This window comes from Neovison vison, chromosome 3 (genome assembly GCF_020171115.1).
Source record: "Neovison vison isolate M4711 chromosome 3, ASM_NN_V1, whole genome shotgun sequence".
Taxonomy (NCBI): Eukaryota; Metazoa; Chordata; class Mammalia; order Carnivora; family Mustelidae; genus Neogale; species Neogale vison.
In genome coordinates, this window is record NC_058093.1 from 13,578,024 (window position 1) to 13,598,829 (window position 20,806).

At 39.8% G+C, this 20,806-nt stretch overlaps 1 protein-coding gene across 3 annotated transcripts; it reads right to left on the reverse strand.

Moving 5' to 3' along the window:
* TMEM237 (transmembrane protein 237) lies at nucleotides 1-20,034 on the reverse strand. Of its 3 annotated transcripts, none has more exons than XM_044241315.1 (13): nucleotides 19,884-20,034; nucleotides 16,745-16,776; nucleotides 16,111-16,121; nucleotides 15,028-15,084; nucleotides 13,989-14,129; nucleotides 10,326-10,440; nucleotides 9,432-9,589; nucleotides 7,000-7,123; nucleotides 6,517-6,708; nucleotides 4,315-4,388; nucleotides 3,542-3,635; nucleotides 2,600-2,721; nucleotides 1-629 (listed from the first exon to the last, which is right to left on the reverse strand). In XM_044241315.1, the coding sequence occupies exons 1-13, from the start codon at nucleotides 19,920-19,922 to the stop codon at nucleotides 562-564; spliced, it is 1,227 nt and encodes a 408-aa protein (XP_044097250.1). In that variant the 5' UTR covers nucleotides 19,923-20,034; the 3' UTR covers nucleotides 1-561. The 3 variants fall into 3 exon arrangements, 2 of the variants coding, with proteins under 2 accessions (XP_044097250.1, XP_044097251.1); XM_044241316.1 differs by lacking the exon at nucleotides 19,884-20,034 and adding an exon at nucleotides 19,124-19,191; XR_006383762.1 differs by lacking the exon at nucleotides 3,542-3,635.
* Between the last annotated feature and the right edge of the window lie 772 nt (nucleotides 20,035-20,806).

Below are 20,806 nucleotides of genomic sequence, written 5' to 3' on the forward strand. Positions count from 1 at the left end.
AAAGGTACACTTTCTTTTTATTAGTCATGAAGTAAACCATCTTTCAAGCTGAATTATATTATGCTTATTACATGATACATAACCACAACCACCAAGCCAATCTGAAAAAAGATAAATTTCATATTTAATTTATTCAGTAAGGAGACATTAAAAATAAAGGTCTCTTGCCCTCTTCTATCCTAGTCCTTACATTTTATTTTTAAACCTGATGTATATTTTGTAACACTAAAGTAATGGCTGTTTCTGTAGTAGAGCTTTATAAGATAATGATTATAAATGCAACTAATTTGAGAAAACAGGAAATAAACACCTCACCTGCTGGTTTCTAGCTCATTACCTCCTTTCTCATTAAGACAATAATGCTAGAGAGATTAATGTTTGGTTATGAGTTGCAGACTCAAGTTTTAACATTTTCCATAATATTGAGAAAATTTTCAGTACTCTATAATCAAAAGATCAATTCCAAATATACCTGTACATATCTTATAAAAATACACTTAAAAACAAGACTAGGAAAAATTCTAAATACGGGGCCATTACTACACTGCAGGTGAGCTGGCGTTACGAAGAGGCTTTGAGTCCTTTGTCATTTTCAGGATATTCTTCCACATCAGAAGAGAACATCAACTCTGGGAGAGAAAATGAACAGATCATACTCAGAATGGTTTCCCAGTAACTCAAAAAGAATTTTACAGCTTAGTTTTAAACAGTCTCTCAAAATATTGACATATTTAATATATATAATAGAAAACCCTCAAGTACAAATAAGAATTCACGATAATGAAATCTGATTTAAAAGGTAGTGAATGAGAAATGTGTAAGTTTGCATTTAAAAATGCTCAAGTTTTAAATGTAAACCACTGAAAAATAAAACATATATATAATGGAGACAAGATAATAACTCTTACCAGAAAATTTAAGTCACTTAGACAAGCCAGGTCACAAAACAGAGGAAAGGTCTAACTCTGTAGTGACCACGGCAATCTACAATGGAGGGCCGGATGCAGAGCAAGCATGTGGAACTAACAGGAGGCGTGTGCCAGGATGTCTTAAATGTGTTACCCTACTTAATCACCACTACAACCCAATAAGCAAAGTGTTATCATCCTCAATTTATATTTACTCTTTTTATCTCCATGGAAATAAAATGTTATATGACTCACATGGACCTAAAAGACAGCAGGATTCTGGAAATATTTAGTAAGTAACATGCGCTTTGTGATTTAGGCTCAATACCACACAAGCCCAGCTGGATCCAGCTTCAATCCCAAACACAGCATAGAATGGTTTATTAGCTGACATTTCTACATTTAGACTATTACTTAGCATATACATGTGTCATTTACCAAAATACTAAGAAATATAGAAAAAGAAGACCTAAGGAATTTAATAAAGTCCTTTGACATAAATATTAGATGAAAAATTCTACGAATGACTAAAAACGATGCTACTAAGTGAAAACAAAAAACAGCAAAATATGTAAATTCCAAGAGACCTTTAAAAAAAATACTTTAAATAAACCTAAGGGAATAAAGCAACAGAATATTCACTGGAGGAACATGAGAATTCTGATGCAAAAAGGTACATTATGAATTAAAAGCACCAGATTACGTCTTTTGTCTTCATTTTTACAAATGGAAATATTGGGATGATTCTCAATTCTAAGACTTCTGAGGTTGTAATTAGTTGATCAAACTGCAGTGAAAGGCTCAAGATATTTAACTAATCAAGAATAAAATCATAACCAAAGTCCACAAAATACCAGAGACTCAAGGGTGAAACCGCGGAACATCTGCCAAGAAAACAAACGGACACCCCAAACACGAAGAGTTCTAAAGCGTCACGCTCAAGGACTGTCGGTTCGCTCAGAAGACTCCTCTCCTCCTGGTGTTCCAAAAGGAGGCCAGGGACTAGGGATTAGTAAATCCCCCCTTCCACTGGGAACACTAAAGCTGGGATTACTAAATGCTTCATTAGACAATGAAGGGTGAAGAATTTGTGCCAAGAAGACGAGGAGGTAAGAATGAATACGGGTCTGACAAAGGCTACATAGTTGAAGCATGATTTATTGCAAACTAAGAGATACTTTGATCAGGAGGAAACGAGGAGAAACGAAGGGCAAAGACTCTACAAAATACCCGAAGGGTTCCAAGAAAAGAAACACCTCTGAAATATAAATACGCACATGGGTGACGCACTTTCTGTGAGTACTTGGAGGCTCCGGCCCTCCTAGACACTCTGTTTCTCTTGGCATTGTTTCACTACGTTAGTGTCACTTCTCTTAGCTATTTTATTTTAAATAATCTTTGTTATCAGACTATCACAATCTATATCCATTAAAAGGACATTTATAAAATCAACAGATTTCATGATATTCTCTATTATTTATTTTTAGAAAGATTTAGTTGAGAGAGACAGGTGCAAGTGTACCCACGAGAGTTGGGGGGGGAGTACAGAGGGAGAGAAACTGACTCCCCACTGAGCAATAACCCCAAGATCGTGACCTGACCACCGAGATCACGACCCAAGCTGAAATCAAGAGTCAGACACGTTCAATCAACTGAGCCACCCAGGCGCCCCACTATTTTTTCATTAATACCTTCGCTAAGATCCATGCCTGGTCTATAAGACAAAAAAAGCCAAGAGAGTCCAACCAGAAGGGCCACCACCAGATTCACCACAATCCACGGCTGGAGAACCTGTTCCTCAACACCTGCTGCCCTAAAGGTATAGAAAATATTCATTATAAATATCTACATTTGGGTTCATATATTTAAATATAACTATTTAATGAACTTTAAAAAAATAGCAGCCCTCACCTAGAGAAAAAACAAGTAAAGCATGAAATAAATATATCCTATATAATTTCCCTATAAAATAACTATACACAAACATACACACACACAACCATGGAAACAAAGGTTCAAATTACTGAACTCTAAGCAAATCTGCTTTATACATTGACAAAAGTGAAAATTTAGTACTGCCAAACAATTTTTCTAAGCTTCCCTACCAACTACTGTGATGCTACTCAAGCCCCTAGCCACTCCGTCACAAAACACTGCCCCTCTGAGTTTTGTGAATTGGACGCTCAACTTGCCTGTGAGCTTCATGACTGGCCACTGATCTGCAGGGGACGGCTCTCCCTAGACTGCTCTCTTTCCAGCATTGTTTGGTTTTCAGACTCCGTTCCAGCCACCTACTCCCACTACTAGGCGATATTAGACTCCCTGACTGGGAGTGGGGGTAGAAGGCTTCTCCAGTTCATTATGTATGACTAATCTTATAATCATAACTTAATAAATCTCAAATAGATTTTTATAAAAAGAATACATTTCGTTAAAAATGCAGGTATAAGTAAAAATAGTTATCCACTAACCAATGTAATGGGTATTTTCTTGCCGTAATTTTGGAAACAAAAACAGGGCCTTCGATATTATTTATAAATGAGAAATGTAAAAGAGTGAAGGATAAGAATAGTACCATTACTCCCATTGTTGCTGTTATTATTACCATCAACAATTGCTATTGTGAATCTTACCAGAGGCTACCATTGACAGAAGAAGGTGTGTAAAGATGGATTCTGTCACTTGTCATTTGCTGACTCAGAGATAATATAAGAGCAGTAAAGTACACTGAGAAGAAGACAAATGAAATTACTAATAATGTATTTTTAACAACCTAGTTTATTTTGAATTTATAGATCACTGTAAGGTCAAAAATAATCTATACTTTGGGGGATGATGACAAAAGAAATTCATCTGATCAATTTCAGTAAGTTAGCTAGCCTTCTCTTATCCTTAAAGAATATGGGTACAGAAGGGTATTTTGAGATGCTTACTATTTCATCATCAGACATTACAAGAACCTAGAAGATATTTTAAGAAATTAAATGACTTACTCAAGGTCTTAAAACTAATTTTATTCCTATTCTCATAACTTAGAACAAAATGTATCCCAAATTATCAAAAAGATACAAAATAGAATTTGTTACTGAAATGCCATGTCAGTTGAATCTGTCTGATATGAAGCAGAAAATACAAAACCAAAATATTAAGAAATAGAGAACAAATTCAACTTTTTTTTAATTCAACTTTTAACAGTTATCTAGATCAACCTCTATAGAAAAATGATTCTATCAAAATTATGTCTATCATGTTTTTTTAACTGGAAATTCCACTGAACATCTGTACATAATGTTTATAAGTAGTAATAGTATAAAATCATTCTAAAAGTAAAATTAAACTTTTCCTGGTTCAAAATTACAGTGTAATTCAAGTATTACACAATTATCAAATGGAAGTATTTACTCACAGAAAGATGCTAAAGCTGTTGGATCCAGGGCAAGGAAATTTCGGATCGCTACTGATGTTTTAGCAAAGTCGATCCTAGAAAATACAAATGCCTCTTGTCACATTGCACTGGTAAACTTCTCACAAAACTGTACTCCCTGCGGACGCCTGGGTGGCTCAGTTGGTTAAGCGGCTGCCTTCCGCTCAGGTCATGATCCCAGCAACCTGGGATCGAGTCCCACATCGGGGTCCTTGCTCAGCGGGGAGCCTGCTTCTCTCTCTGTCTCTGCCTGCCTCTCTGTCTGCCTGTGCTTGCTCTCGCTCTCTCTCTCTCTCTGACAAATAAATAAATAAAACAAAACTGTACTCCCTGGATTATGTTTTTTCCTTCTCTATTTTTTTTAAAAGATTTTATTTATGGATTTGACAGAGAGAGAGATCACAAGTAGGCAGAGAGAGCAGGGGAAGCAGGCTCCCTGTGGAGTAGAGAGCCTGATGCAGAGCTCGATCTGAGCACCCTGAGATCATGACCTAAGCCGAAGGCAGAGGCCACATACACTGTCTATTATTAAGCTTTAAGTAACTACAGTTTATACTAAATACACATGAAAGAGCATCTTATTTACAAAAGCCACATAAAACATTTAACTAGATTAAGCCAACATTGTTTTGGAGTAAGACACTCTAAAGAAACAAATTAAACTTGATCTGCAAAATTTCTTCAGATTCTACCTCTATTACACGTATCATCAAGCTACAAGTTGCTATTTTTCTTAATGGGTTGAATTGTGTTCGCAAAGACATCCTGAACTTCTAACCCCTTATTTGGAAATAGGGTCTCTGCAGATGCACTGAGTTAAGATGAGGTCATTTGAAGGCCCTAATTCAATACAACTGGTGTCTTTGGAAGAAGAGACACACAGGGAAGACCACCGTATGACAAGACAGAGGCTGGAGTGATGCACCCACAAGCCAAGGAAATCCAAGGGTCGCCAGCAACCTGGAGTTCAGCAAAAGCCTGGAAGAGACTCTCGCACCAGCCCTCCAGAAAGGAACCAACCTGGCCAACACCTTAATTTCAGACTTCTAGCCTCCAGACTGAGAATAAATTCCTGTTGCTTTCAGCCACCCAGTTTGGAGTCAGTTGGCCCTTAAACCACACAGGTTTGAACTGCATAGGTCTACTTGTATGCAGATTTTTTTCAATAAATATAGAGCAGTACTGTAAAGGTATTTCTCTTCCTTATGATTTTCTTAATAATTTTTGTTTTTTGCAGGCCTACTTTTTAATTTTTTTTAAAGATTTATTTATTTGAGAGAGAGCAAGCATGCAGGCACTGTGTGCACACCAGTGTGACAAGGGACAGGGGGGAAAGAAAATCCTTGAGCCCAACGTGGAGCTCGATCCCAGAATCCCGAGATCATAACCTGAGCTGAAATCAAGAGCCAGCTGCTTCAACAACTGAGCCACCCAGGCATCCCCTAGCTTACCTTTTTAGAAGAATAGAGTATATAACACATATAGTACAAAAAATACGTGGTAATTGACTATTTATGCTATTAGTAAGGCTACTGGTCAACAGTAGGCTATTAAGTTCTAAGGGAGTCAAAAGTTATATATGAATTTTTGACTTGCAGGAGGTCGGCACACCTAACCCGTGCGATGTTCAAGGGCCAACTGTACTTCATTACAGAAGCCCTAGAAAACTCATTCAAGGGGCACCTGGGTGGCTTAGTGGGTTGGGCCTCTGCCTTCGGCTCAGGTCATGATCCCGCGGTCTTGGGATCAAGCCCCGCATTGGGCTCTGCTCGGCGAGGAGCCTGCTTCCTCCTCTCTCTCTCTGCCTGCGTCTCTGCCTGCTTGTGATCTGTCAAGTAAATAAATAAAATCTTTAAAAACAACAACTCATTCAATACTGACAGTCTCACCCATACCTGATTCAGATGATTTAGAAGATATTTGGGGCTATTTTCATTGATTAAATTGGATGAAATTTTAGACTTAGGGTTGATGCTGGAATGGGTTTAGATTTTAAGGATGCATTCTGAGTATTCCCACCCCCTTTGCCCTCAACAATCAGAAACAGCCTGGTTTTAAAATAAAGTCAAAATAATATTAACATATTATAATTATATTCTGAAGACTGTCATAGTCGGGACTTATTTTGCTCAACATTTCCACCTGAAGAAAAGTTAGAGGGATGTACAGTCACAATAGTCTTACCTGTCAAAAGCTGAAACTGTACTTAGAGCTAAAAGCAAGTAGAGAAGACTCTGGAATGGATATGCTAAGGACTTGTAGTGTTGCAGAAGGTTGGAGAGGTTAGAAAGCTGATCTCCTGCTAGTACATATATGAAAACAATGTTCCACACAGCACAGCCAGCCAGGAAGCCGTGAGAGAAGAGACCAATCATCCTGAGTGGAAAAGGGTTTAATTATTAAAAATGTATTACTAAAGTAAAAAGCTAAAATATTTTTTAAATCTCTTCAAATATAAAAATAAAACTCAACATTTCAAAAAAGTAAAAACGAGCCTTTTCTTAGTATGACACTGACAGGCAGAAGATTTAACTACAATTAAATGTGTTTAAAAATATACATATTGACTATTTTAAGTTGTCCGTTTTTTTAAAACAATATTGGGCAATCAACACCTTAAAAGAAAAAGGAGAGAACATTTGTTTTAAGTCCAACAAAAGCAGCCACCTGAAGGCCCGGTGGACCGAGAGTGCGACATCTCTGGTTGTCCAGGAAAGCTTCATGTCCATCGACACCTCGATATTTTCTGTGGTCTTTATCAACTCTGAACGATCAGCAGCCTGGAATCGCCCTAAGTACACATTACACAATTCTTAACAACCAGCAAGAGACAACCCTGGCCCTGTTTTTATCTTATTTCACACCGTTAGAACCCTGGGACTGAGATTTTGCTGTTTTCTATCTAAAAATTCTCCCTGATCCCGTACCAATTTGAGAAGGCTCTTTTCTTATGCTATCTTTTTATCTTTAGGGAAAATAAAGTCCACATACTTTCCTCTCATCCCAAAACAGATGTTAAAGTAACAGTTTTAGAAATCAATTATAATTAATGAAATACAGTAAGGAACTTCCCACTCAGAACAAAGTCTGGAAATCTTTAACATGACATAATCTACAGAAGTCTGATTTTGAGACTTCGGAAGTTTATTAAAGTTTAAATGTCAACATGACAAAGATAAGTCGATGTCTGAAAACCTTCAAACTTCTTAGGAAAAGATGCCAGTGTGTGCGGCGTGGCATTCTGTGATGACAGAGAAGAAAAAGGTTGTTTCACAAACTTGAGAAGACTGTGGTGACAAGTATCAGTGCCAGCACAGCCGCCCCATGTGCACAGAGCTTTCCCCTTGTACTGGTCACGAGGCTCCTTCTTGCAGATCTACCAATGGACCTCAGGAAGGAGGGAAGGTTCCATTTCAATTATCTTTGCCAAATCTGGCTGCCAAGTATTTGGGAGGATGAAAGAGGTGTAACATCTAATTTTCCCTAAGAAAAGACAACTTCTGGGCAGACAACAGGTGTCTTTTATGTGGTCAGTTATTCCAGTAGGGAAGTTGCTGAGCTTGAGGCAAACAAGAGTAAAAATGAGGACTGAACAACGCTGCTTAGTAAACAGACTATAAAAAATAGATACTGCTTGGCTGCCTGGGTGGCTCAGTGGGTTAAGCCGCTGCCTTCGGCTCAAGTCATGATCTCAGGGTCCTGGGATCGAGGCCCGCATCGGGCTCTCTGCTCAGCAGGGAGCCTGCTTCCTCCTCTCTCTCTGCCTGCCTCTGCCTGCTTGTGATCTTGCTCTGTCAAATAAATAAATAAATAAATAAAATCTTTAAAAAAAAAAAAAAAAGATATTGCTTAAAAATGAGGATTGACTGATATGGCTTAAAAACAGAAGTAAATTAAATAGCAACACAATATACTAGTCAAAGCACGTGACCAGAAGCCATGAAACCTCCACTCAAGTCCCAGTTCCGCACTAACAAACTGTGAGACCCTGGCGAAGGCAGCCTCCCGGGATCAGAAGTTTCTCATTGGCTTAGAACTTGAAGATCCCTTAGATGACATCTTACAGAACAGAAATTCTAAAATGGTATAGATGAAATCGAAATTGTAAATTTTTTGAACTAATGTTTATGGCTCACTGAGTTCTTTAGGCAGCATACTCATAGTATATCCATGGGATACATATAGTTGTAATCACGCTTTATGTATGTTTTTCTTAAACACTGGAAATGCAGTCTTATAATCCATGCACACTATATAATGTCAGAACTACCTTCCAAAAGAATCTGGAGCTATAAGGTTGTAATTCTTATTTATTTATTTATTTATTTATTTTTAAGATTTTATTTTATTTATTTGAGAGAGAGACAGTGAGAGAGAGCATGAGCGAGGAGAAGATCAGAGAGCGAAGCGGACTCCCCATGGAGCTGGGAGCCTGATGTGGGACTCGATCCCGGGACTCCAGGATCACGCCCTGAGCCGAAGGCAGTCGTCCAACCAACTGCGCCACCCAGGCGTCCCTGTAATTCTTATTTAATATTGTAATATCATCATGTATCTTCTCTCATTTATTTTTAGTTATAAAATTTGTATCATTATCTGCCCCACCACCACCACCACCAATTGTGAAAAACTGGTAAAGTACAAGAATAAGGGAATGGATTAAGTGGGGGTTGGGGGTGGATTTTCTAAATCACCCACAATCCTATAACCCAGAAATAACCAGCATTAATATTTTGGCACATTTCCTTCTAGTCTTTGGTCCTACACATTTTTCTGTAGTTGAGATCAAACTATGTATGTGTGTGTTTTTCACTAAATCTTCCTATGAAATGAAAAATTCTCCCTAAACATTATTTTAATGGTGCAGATTTTATTCTATAAATATACCATATCTGACTGAAATCATACGCCTTCTATTTTATATTTATGTTGTTTCCAGTTTTCACTCTCAAGAATATGATGATCAGCTTTGTGTATAAATTTTTGTCCATATTTTTATTTTATCCCTAATTCAGATCTCCAGAAATATAATTACTAAATCAAAGGATACCCTTGTGTAAATCCCAGAAAGCTCATGCTCCAAAACTGGAATGACTTACGGCTTTTTTCCACAAACACTTTGCCTACAGGCTGGCTGACTCCAGTGGGTGCAGTGAATACGGACTGTTGTTCTGGGCCACTTCGCTCGTCAGTAATTATGTCTTCATCTTCAACGCCTAGCTCATTGGCATACTGTAATTCTGCTGGCTGGGTTTTCCTGTCATCAGGGAGAATGTAAGAAAAACGGATTACTGTTGAATTTTTACAGACCCACATACCTATAAAAGAGCCCTGGATTGGGAGTTGAGAAATTTGGTTTTTACTTAAATGGATCTGTTCTTAACTGTTACGTGCAGCAAGTCACATACATTTATGTGGGCCTCAGTTTTCTCATCTGGAAAATGAAGTGACTGAATTATTTATAAGGTTCTTTCTAAACTTAAAATGGTAGGATTCTATATAAATATTGATCACAATATACAGGGTTATTTCTAAAAACAAACCATAGTGTTATATAATTCCCAGTGTACTTTTTTAAACTATGCCATTCTATTTTAACCACAACTTAATTTTTTGTACTAAAATACACATTTATTTATTGCTGAAATAATCATAACCTGAATTCTATTAATATCAGAAACTATATCACAATAGCCTACTTTATTAATATTACCTTCAAATTTCAGTATCTTGCGCATTTAATTTTTGCTACTTATGTAATATTTTCTCTTGATGTTCCTTTTTTAGAGAGAGCGCCTAGGGTCCTTAATTAAATACAGTATCTTACTTCTTTGGTTGCTTACTCTCCTCAAATTTATCATTAGTTGGCTTAACTGATATTTTTGTAATCCCACTTATCTTAAAGTGTTTAATAAGACTTAATCAAAAGGTACCTCTGAATTAAGTAGCACAGTATCCCTGAAGAATATTTAGAAGAACAACTAAATTCTTACTTTGTCTTCCTTCGAGGTTTTTGAATAACTGTCTCTTCAGCTGGCTCCACATCAATACCATTTTCATTTCGTAATAAAGAAGAAGTCTTCTTTTGGGTTAAGGAAGTCTCCAATTCTGAAAATAAAGTAGATTAAATTTTCAAATGTCTATCATGTAAAAAGAAAAGTAATATATAAAACTTTTATGACAAGGTAACTTTAAAAATTTTAATGAGGCCCCAATTTTTTCACCACTTTACTAATTTTTATAATTTTATACCTCTAAACACCAAAAATATTGAAATTGCAATGCCAAAAAATATAGAAAAAATTAAATAATCCAACACCCAGAGCCCTGGGAGAGACCCCAGATTACCTGCAGTTCACCCAAAGGGCTCATGGGATTCAGAAGTCATTATACTCACAAGTCCTTACAGTCAGTTACAGTTATTAGAGGGAAAAGACATAAAGCAAAATCAGCAAAAGGAAAAGGCATATAGAGCCAAGTCCAGAAGGAACTAGGTATAAGCTTCCAAGAGTTTGTTAATGGAGTCACACAGGATGCGCTAATTCCTCCAGCAACAAGCTGACATGTGTGACTTTCTCTACCAGGGAAGCTCATTACGAACTCGGCACCCAAGGCTTTTAGTGGCACCTAAACACAGAGGCACCCCCTGCCTCACACATACCAAAATTCCAGACTCCCAGAAGCAAAGCAGGTGTTCAGCATAAATCATATTGTGTACACAAATGCACAGTAAATCGCCCTTATAATTTAGGGAAGTTTTATATCAGTGTAGGAACTATTTACCAGCCAAGTTCCAGAAGCCAGTAAAGAGGCAGCCTTGCAGGCAGGCCTTTCTAATGAGAGCAGTTTCAGGTCTGCTATGTTAACTCCTTCCTGAGCACAGGGTATCAAGTTTAAGTAAGTCAATAGAGACTCCTCAGATGCTAGCTAACTCCTCCAATCTGAAAATACTGGCAATGGCTTCCTGGAATGTCCTCAAAGCCCCAAAATTCTATTTTAATAAAACACTTACAGCTAAAATTGGAAATACAATAGAAGCTGAGCCTACCATAGTCATCCGAGAACAAAACAAAGTAAAATCAAAAACACAGAAACCTATAAATCTCTACCTGCAAAGGTGGGTGCATTCTGGAATGACCATGACAGGTGCTCTTTGGCCCAGAACTTTGTTGGGTCCTGAATTTTCTAAAAATGGTCAACTCTTTTCTGTAAATACATTTTTCATAAATTGTAAAACTAGGTACTGGTAGCCATCTTGATTTTCACATTTGTACCCTCACTGAATTAACTAAGATGGTAGTTTTAATTCAACTATTTACTGCCAGTAATGAAATAAACCAAAACTATCTGAGCATCGTTTCTCTCTTCTTCCTCTCTTCTGCCCAGGCACTGGAGTATCCCACTTCATCTTGCTCTAAAAACTGAGCTTTTTATGGACTTTCCAGTTTCTGCCCTCTCTTCCTGTAATTCTTTCATCCAATCAGGACTCACTATTTTCTAAAAGACTAAGTAACTGGTCAAGGAAATTATTTTTTAACAAATCATTCATCAGGGACTGATGTTAGTAGGAAAGAGCTAATCTCCCAATCTTTATTCCATCCCTTTATTTTACTCAAATGAAACCCACTGTCTTTCTTCTAATTACTATAAAAGTCATAATGCTCAGTGTATGAAAAATTAATAAACTATAAATGAAGAAAGGAAGACAATAAAAATCATCCCTAGGGGCACCTGAGTGGCTCAGTCAGTTAAGTGTCTGCCTTCGGCTCACATGATTCCAGGGTCCTGGGACAGAGCCCCGCAACAAGCTCCCTGCTTAGTGGGGAGACTGCATCTCCCTCTCCCTCTGTTGCTGCCCCTGCTTGTGCTCCCTGTTAAATAAATAAATCTTTAAAAAAAAAAAATCCCTAATTCTTCCTTCCAAAAAATCTAACGCTGTCAACACTTTGCTATATCCTTCCATTGTTTTTACTATATATATGGATGCATATACATGTGTTGTGGGTAGAATTGTGTCCCCCTGAAAGGTACGTTCAAGTCCTAACCCCCAGTCTGTGAATGAGACTTCATTTGGAAATAGGGTCTCTGAAGCTATAATCAATTTAGGGTGAGATCATGGTGGATTCGTATGGCCTGAAATCCAATGACTCGTATCCTTACAAGAAGCACAAAATATGGGGGCACCCGGGTGGCACAGTTGGTTAAGCAGCTGACTCTTGGTTTTGGCTCAGGTGGTGATCTCGCATCACAAGACCGAGCCCCTCATCAGGCTCCAAGCTCAACACGAAGACTCTCTCTCCTTCTCTCTCTGCCCCTCCCCTTGCATGTGCACAAGCACTCTCTCCCTCAAATAAATAAATCTTAAAAAAAAAAAGAGCAAGATATGGACACAGAAGCACATGGAAAGATGAGGTACACATGGAAAGATGGTGAAGACAGAGGTACAAAATGGGGTTAAACTGCCACAAGCCAAAGAACAGCAAGGACTGCCAACAAGCACCAGAAGCTAGAAGAGGCGAAGATGGATTCTTTCCTAGAGGCTTCAGAGGGAGAGTGGCCCTCAGACACCCTGATGTCAGACTTCTTTCCTGTCAGACAATAAATTTCTGTTGTTTTAAGTTACTCTGTTAATGATAATTTCTTATGGCACCTGGGAAATTAATATAACATATTTTATAAAAATAGGATCCTAAAAAAAAAAAAAAGATCCATTGATATATACTATTTTATGTGGATGATGACTCAACAGTACATTACTTATGGTTTTCTACGTCACTATTTCACCTTAATCCTTTTAACAGGGGACGCCTGGGTGGCTCCGTTGGTTAAGTGTCTGCCTTTGGTTCAGGTCATGATCCTGGGGGTCTGGGATTGAGGTTCGGCAGGGAACCTGCTTATCTCTCTCCCTCTCCCTCTGTGTGTGCTCTCTCTGCTCTCTCTAGCTCTCACCCTCTCTCCAATAAATATATATATTTAAAAATATATATATATATTTGGTTTCTATTAAATAGATATGACTTACTTAGCCAGTATCACTTTGTTAGCTATTATTGGTTATTACCAGTTTCTACTCTTATAAATAATGTTGCAGTCAACATCCTTTAATTATGGTAGCTATTGTCATTATGTCTATTCCTAAAAGTTCAGACCAATTTATGCTCCTATCAGCAGTATACGAATGTACTTCTTTTGCATCAACATTTACCTATCACTTTTGAATTTTATATGCTGAAAAAACCATTGCCAATTGATGGTATTTTGTTTACCTTGTGAGTAGTGCCTGGGACAATGTAAGACTCAATAAATGATGACTCTTCTTTCATTGTATTATTGTTAATACCGAATCTATCCTTACCCTGCTAATCTGAAATGTCCATTTTTATCATATACTAAATTTTTATACACACCAAGTTCTGAACTTTCTCTTTTAATCCTGAATTTGTATCCCTTCCCTCACAATATATGGACATATGACCGAAAGAGACCGCCTACAGTGTTCTTGTCTTGAACTATTAGAATTACTCTAATAGTAAAAATTTTAATAAAGAAAAAAAAAGGGGGGATGTGGGTGGGGAAAAATGGGAACAGAGAAGTTTTTAATCATACCCCCAAAATCACAGCTACTATTACAACTTAACCTTGGTTTCTTCACATACCAAGAGGTAGCCTTGTCCTCTTCTGTCTCCTCTGAACAGGAGCTTCTTCTGGATGCTCTGTGGATTCTTTAGTCGGCGGCTCACTGCCCTCAGATGGCCTGTGAACAGCAGTCTGAACAAGGCCTTCCAAAGAAGCACTACCTACGGAAAAGCAGAGTGGGAAAACACAGGACAATCTGAGGAGAGATCACTGAGCCTCAAAAAGATGAAAAGAAGGGAACTGGAATGCCTATAAGAACTGGTCTTAACCCACACTTGTATCACATTATAAGTTATAATAAATTCAGTACTTGCTACATCAAATCAATCATCAAAGTTTCTTTTTACTATATCACTACATACAAATCCTGATATTTTCACATCTTAAGACTTGTAAGAGGCAGCAGGTAGAGTAAAAGGACCAGTTAGAACTGACTGAGGTTTTAAGCCTGAGTGACCAGGAGAGTGGGGAATTCCATTAACAGAAATCTATTAGAGGTAAAAACTGATATACTGCTGAAGGTAATGATTTGGAACATGTTGAATTTAAGTTACCGATAAAACATCCAGGATTACTAGTGGATTAACGAAGACAAAAAGAAGTTCACAGAACCTACTCGTTACAGAACCTTTAATACCTGGATGATATGGCCTTGCCTTCAGACTCTTGCTCTAATGAAGAAATGCTCTGACTAAAATGAGGGATCCAAGGACCTTGTGTGCAGTATCCCATTCAAAGGTCTGGAACCAATCATAGCCTAAGACAATTTATGTTGTCTAGGGATTAAAGACCAAAGAGTCCACAAATGGTACAGAAGTAAGAGTTTAAGTGGCACAATCCTTTATTCCATGAATGCTTCTAGACACCCTTCAGGCTGTCCACAACCTTAGTCCTCACCAGCACTAGGAATCCCATTACTTTAAACTGACCTTGATTCTGTCCTCAACAGAGCAATTACTTGGGACTGCTGGGGCCTTGCTTCTCCCTGATTGTGATATCTGTCATTCCTGAAGTCCTGGAAAGACTTGTGATCTCACACAAAAAAGAGCAACATCTTACCTGGTGTGTTCTTTGTTTTGGGCTTCTTTTTCTTAGGACGACTAAGTGGAATATCACCTATAAAACAGAAAAAAACAACAACAGAAAAGTCTGCCTAAAATTCGATGCAGAAAACAGTCAAAAGGAACTTTTAGTAGGGAAGATCCTTCCCTCTCTTCCTAGGTCCAGCCAACTTTAGGTCTTCAGGTCTCTTTTCCCTAGGTCCAGCCTACACATTAGGGGAAGAAGATAAGAAAATGACAAATTCAGGGGGTGCCTGGCTGGCCTAGTTGGTAGAGCAAGTGACTCTTGATCTCAGAGTCCAGGGTTCAAACCCCATGTTGGGTGTGGAGCCTACTCAAAAAAAAAAAAAAAAGAAAAAAAGAAGAAAAGAAATCGACAAAGTCAAAGAAAGCCTAAAGCAAGGTGCCAGTAGCTCAATGTTTGGTCAATAATATTAGAAACTGTGACATTTCTAATATCAGAAAAGTGGGCTCACAAAATACTCATCTGATCCCCTACACTTCCCAGCCCTCTTGCACTTAGATGTGGAGGCCTGTGACTGGTTTGGGCCATATACTGTGAGCAGAAGCAATCTGCCAAAACATTGAAAGAGCCAGATTTTTCTTCCTTTGCTGAAGCATGATAAGATGGAGAAGTGCAGAATGAAAGCAGCCTGAATCACTACAGCATTAGTGAAGACGGGTGAAAGACAGTTGCCCTGGATTGCTGTCACAGCGAACTCTGCATTAACCAGAAATAACCTTGTATGATATTAAGTTGGAGATTTTGAGGCTAATATAGTCCATCTTGATTAAATGAGACAAAAGAAAATGTTGTCTCTATTATAGAACTATAAATTAGCCAGCGGTTATGTTCTAGGTGACTCCATTCAAGAATGAGTCAAATATCAATCATACAACTACTGTTATATATCAACCCTCATTTAAAAAAAGGGAGTCAAAAGAGGTTATTTTGATAAAAGAATATTGCAATATTATAAATTATATCATTCAGATTCAACTTTAAGAAAAACATTAAGAAAAAAATTAATTTTTGAACTCCAAATTTTATAAGTTTTACATTAAGAGTGAACTAACTCACCTTGATTAGCACTTTATATGCCACCGACCCAATTTAATTAGGAAAAGACAAAAAAAAGAAACTATTAATTAGAAATCTATTATATTGTCAGACTGATAATTGATGTCATTATAAATTTAAAATAAAATAAGCTTTCACATGGCTAGTTTATAAACTAGCTTATTCTTTATAAGTAAAAAGCTCATAAAGCTACTAACAAAATAATCCTAATATTTTCTGAACTTACATATACATATTTCCTACTGTCTATTCATAAAGTGGATTAAGCAGATTAAGAATTCTTATTTTGTCACTGATTAAAATCAGCTTAAGTTCTGAGGAAACTATTCTAGCAAACAAAAGAGGATCAAAAGTCTGATAAACGAGACATTAAAACATTCAAAATGGATCCATTATCCTACTATGTTGACATTCAGGCTTTGAAACAAAACATTTAATTACAACCATTATCCTAATATTCAAGGATTTTTTTTAATCTTTGAACTTTTTTTTTAACCTTTAAACCTTTAGGAAGACTTTTCAAGAAGTCTTTTCTGAATTATTATAATTTTTCAATGATACTAGTCAATTTTTTCACTTTATCCATTGTGCATTTTTAGAACTCAATAATAAAATTACTGTAACTTATTTTTACCTTGGCACAGGTGGAAGGGCTCGTGGAGGACGCTACGGGGAGAAGAAAATTATAAGTAAAAGTCTCAAAACATCTTTACTTCATTACATCAAATCTTTTGCTAACCCTGTTCATCAAATGAAACCTAGGAAGTACTTATGAGAATCAGATGGGCAATTCTAAACTTGTCCTAGCATTTCTAAATTTCATATAAAACTCCTTCCTTCCTACACTCCTTTCTATCCAGAGGCCAGGCTCTGTTCAAAGGACTACAGATCTATAAATGAACAAAATAAAGAAATCCCTGCTTTTATGGTACTTCTGTGGTACTGTTTAAGTATTAGAAGATACACACACACACACACACACACACACACACACACACACACACACGGGGATGTGGAGTGCTTCTTCAGTTTAGGGAAAGTCTCTCAGAGATATTTGACCCGAGGCCTGAATAAGAAAGGAGAAGAAAGGAGACAAAGGGGAGCAAATACAAAGTCATTCAGGAGAGATAAAAGGTTTCAGATAAAAGGTCAGTAAGGCAAAGGAAACAAAAGCGAAAATAAACTTCTGGGACTTCATCAAAATCAAAAGCTTCTGCACAGCAAAGGAAACAGTCAAAAAAACAAAGAGGCAACCCACGGAATGGGAGAAGATATTTGCAAATGACAGTACAGACAAAAGGTTGATATCCAGGATCTATAATGAACTCCTCAAACTCAACCCACACGAAACAGACAAACACATCAAAAAATGGGCAGAAGATATGAACAGACACTTCTCCAATCAAGAAATACAAATGGCTATCAGACACATGAAAAAATGCTCATCATCATTAGCCCTCAGGGAGATTCAAATTAAAACCACATTGAGATATCACCTTACACCAGTTAGAATGGCCAAAATTAACAAAACAGGAAACAACATGTGTTGGAGAGGATGTGGAGAAAGGGGAACCCTCTTACACTGTTGGTGGGAATGCAAGTTGGTGCAGCCTCTTTGGAGAACAGTGTGGAGATTCCTCAAGAAATTAAAAATAGAGCTTCCCTACGACCCTGCAATTGCACTCCTGGGTATTTACCCCAAAGATACAGATGTCGTGAAAAGAAGGGCCATCTGTACCCCAATGTTTATAGCAGCAATGGCCACAGTCGCCAAACTATGGAAAGAACCAAGATGCCCTTCAACGGATGAATGGATAAGGAAGATGTGGTCCATATACACTATGGAGTATTATGCCTCCATCAGAAAGGACGAATATCCAACTTTTGTAGCAACATGGACGGGACTGGAAGAGATTATGCTGAGTGAAATCAGTCAAGCAGAGAGAGTCAATTATCATATGGTTTCACTCATTTGTGGAGCATAACCAATAGCATGGAAGACAAGGGGCGTTAGAGAGTAGTAGGGAATTTGGGTAAATTGGAAGGGGAGGTGAACCATGAGAGACTATGGACTCTGAAAAACAGTCTGAGGGGTTTGAAGTGGCGGGGGGGGGGGGGGGGGAGGTTGGGGTACCAGGTGGTGGGTATTATAGAGGGCACAGCTTGCATGGAGCACTGGGTGTGGTGAAAAAATAACGAATACTGTTTTTCTGAAAATAAATAAATTGGGAAAAAAAAATCTTAAAAAAAAAAAAAAAAAAAAGGTCAGTAAGGCTGTGGCACAGTTACCGAGGGTAGGCAGGGGCCAGATAAATTAGGCTCTTGAAGACAAAAGGGGAAGATTCCAGATTTTGTTTTAATTCAGTAAGAAGCCAATGGAGGTTTTAAACCACAGTAACAGACTTTAAAAAAACAAGAAACAAAAAAACCCACTGTGAATACAGCATGAGGAATGCGTTTTAGGGCAGAGAATTTAAAAAAAACACATACACCCTACAAATGATACTTTACATGAAAATTTGTGTTTGCAGTTCAGAGAGATTACAGTTGAGAAGCATTCTGAAACCTTTCAAAATAAAATACTAACAGAAATGCCTTGAAATCCGTTTAATGTTCCAAGTGTCTCATGCTGCTTGCAGAGGACACGGACTCAAAAGGGTTCCACTGCAGACACTCTTTTAGTTCGGTCTACGACCGACCCATTTAGCAATCCGTTCGTTCAGTGGATGAATACCAATGCTACGAGGTCAGGACAAAGCAGGCTGTCTTAACACTATCCTGTCGATAAAATTACAACTGGAAAAGAACAACAGTCCTAAAAAGAACTACGGCAGAGATGCCCCGGATCGCGTTCTCTCCAAGGATTCAGTCGACACGACACTTAACCATTTCAAACGTCCCGCAAAAACGACGTGTCACCCAGCCACAAGGACAACCTTTGAGCCCTCAAAAGTCGGACGGCTCACCTGAAGCCAAAATCCTAATAATTTAACTCTAACTAAGGCTCGCTTACCACCTGCTTCTTTCCCATTCTGTCTAAAGCCGGGCTTCCCCGCAGCCGCCGGCCGCCAGGCGCCGGGGAGCGCACAGCCCGCCCCCCGCGGGCTCCTGCCGGGCCGGCCGCGCGCACGCGCTGCGCGTCATCGGACTGCGCGGCACCGGCGGCGGCGGCGCTCCGCCCCTTCCCTGCAAAAGGCGGGTGAGCGCCCGCTGGGGGAGCCGGTCGCGCCTTTGCGGTCTAGCTCTGCGGGAAAGGGGACGTCGGAGTCGGGGCTGACATGCCCGGGAAGAGAGATTCCAGGGGGCAACCACGGTTCTACCCATGGTTTCCCAAGTGGCCGCAGTGATGGGTTCGAGGGAGGCGGGAAAAGACCATGATGAAAAGCCTCCACTCGGAAACTGCGGTCTCTGTCCTGGGTGGCTAAACGCCCACGGGACGCCCACGGGAGAGTCCGCAGGGCAGGCCTCGCTGGCTGTCCCGGGACACCCCGGGGCAGAGAAGGCGACCAGGAGAGGCGTCGTCATAGCAACACGGACCTCAGGCCCCCGGCAACTTCACGCCCGCGTCCTGGCCTCGGAACGAACTTGAAGCGCCCGCTCGGGTGCAAGCCTGTGAGCACCGAGCGGGGGGACGCGCAGACACCACGAGCGGGGCTCTCCCTCTGCGACCCCCAGCCCTGCGCACCGGCCCCGCCCCGGAGGCAACTGAGGCGTCGGGGGAGCACCCTCCGCCTCTGCCACTTCCCGTGGCCGAAGCGCCCCTCACCGCTCACCGGGAGGGCCTCCAGCCGAAGCCCCGAGTCCGCCCTCATGGCGCTCTCCCCGCCGGCCTCTGTCAGCGCAACCGCCGGCGCCCCGAGCCTGGCTCCCCGCGCCCCCGCCTCCGGGAGCTGCGAGAGGCGGGGATGTGCCCGCGTCTGGTTAGGCTGCAGCTCCGGGACCAGCTCTCCCCCGGCCTCCGCCGGGCCAAGCCCCGCCCTCCGAGGCGTCAGAGTTAGGGAGGCGCCGGGTGAGCCCGGCGGAAGCTTCGTGGAATCGCGGTTTTCCAGCGGTGACGTAATGAATCGGGGAGGCCGCCGAGGGCGGGGAGAGACTAGGTACAGCTAAAATCCAAGCTTGCAGCTGGTACCAAGAACGGATGGTCAGCAAGGCCAGGAATGCCTGGAAGAACCTGGAGCTGAGAATCACTAGAACCAGAAGGTCTGGAAGGCTAAAGATCAATTAAACTCCTTTAAAAGTGGAGCAAACTGTCAGATTGTCCAGACGCTGACGCTTCTATGCCTGACAGCATTCTGCCGTCTAATCTCAACAAAAGACCCTTCCACTGCGTGAACATAATAAGCAGTAAGCACCCAGCTGCCGCCTGCCAGACTGAGTTTTCCTCCAACTAGGCACTCACTCACTGACTTGGCGTTTGGTTCTTTAACTTCTTACCCTGTATCTCGTTTATTGTGTGACTTTGTATTTCTTATGTGGCGTATGTGAAGCCAAATTAAACGGGTAGTGAAATGTCATTCAATGTGGAATCCTACACCTGTTAAAATTCTGTAAACCTGCTTTATGAATGAATAAAGCTGACATTGTGGAAAGACACAACTCATGCACAGCCTTTGTAGGGTGCTAGGGACGCCCGCCACCCACCCCCAAGCCCAATATTTCAGGATGGGTATATATTGACACAGACAAGTAACAGATT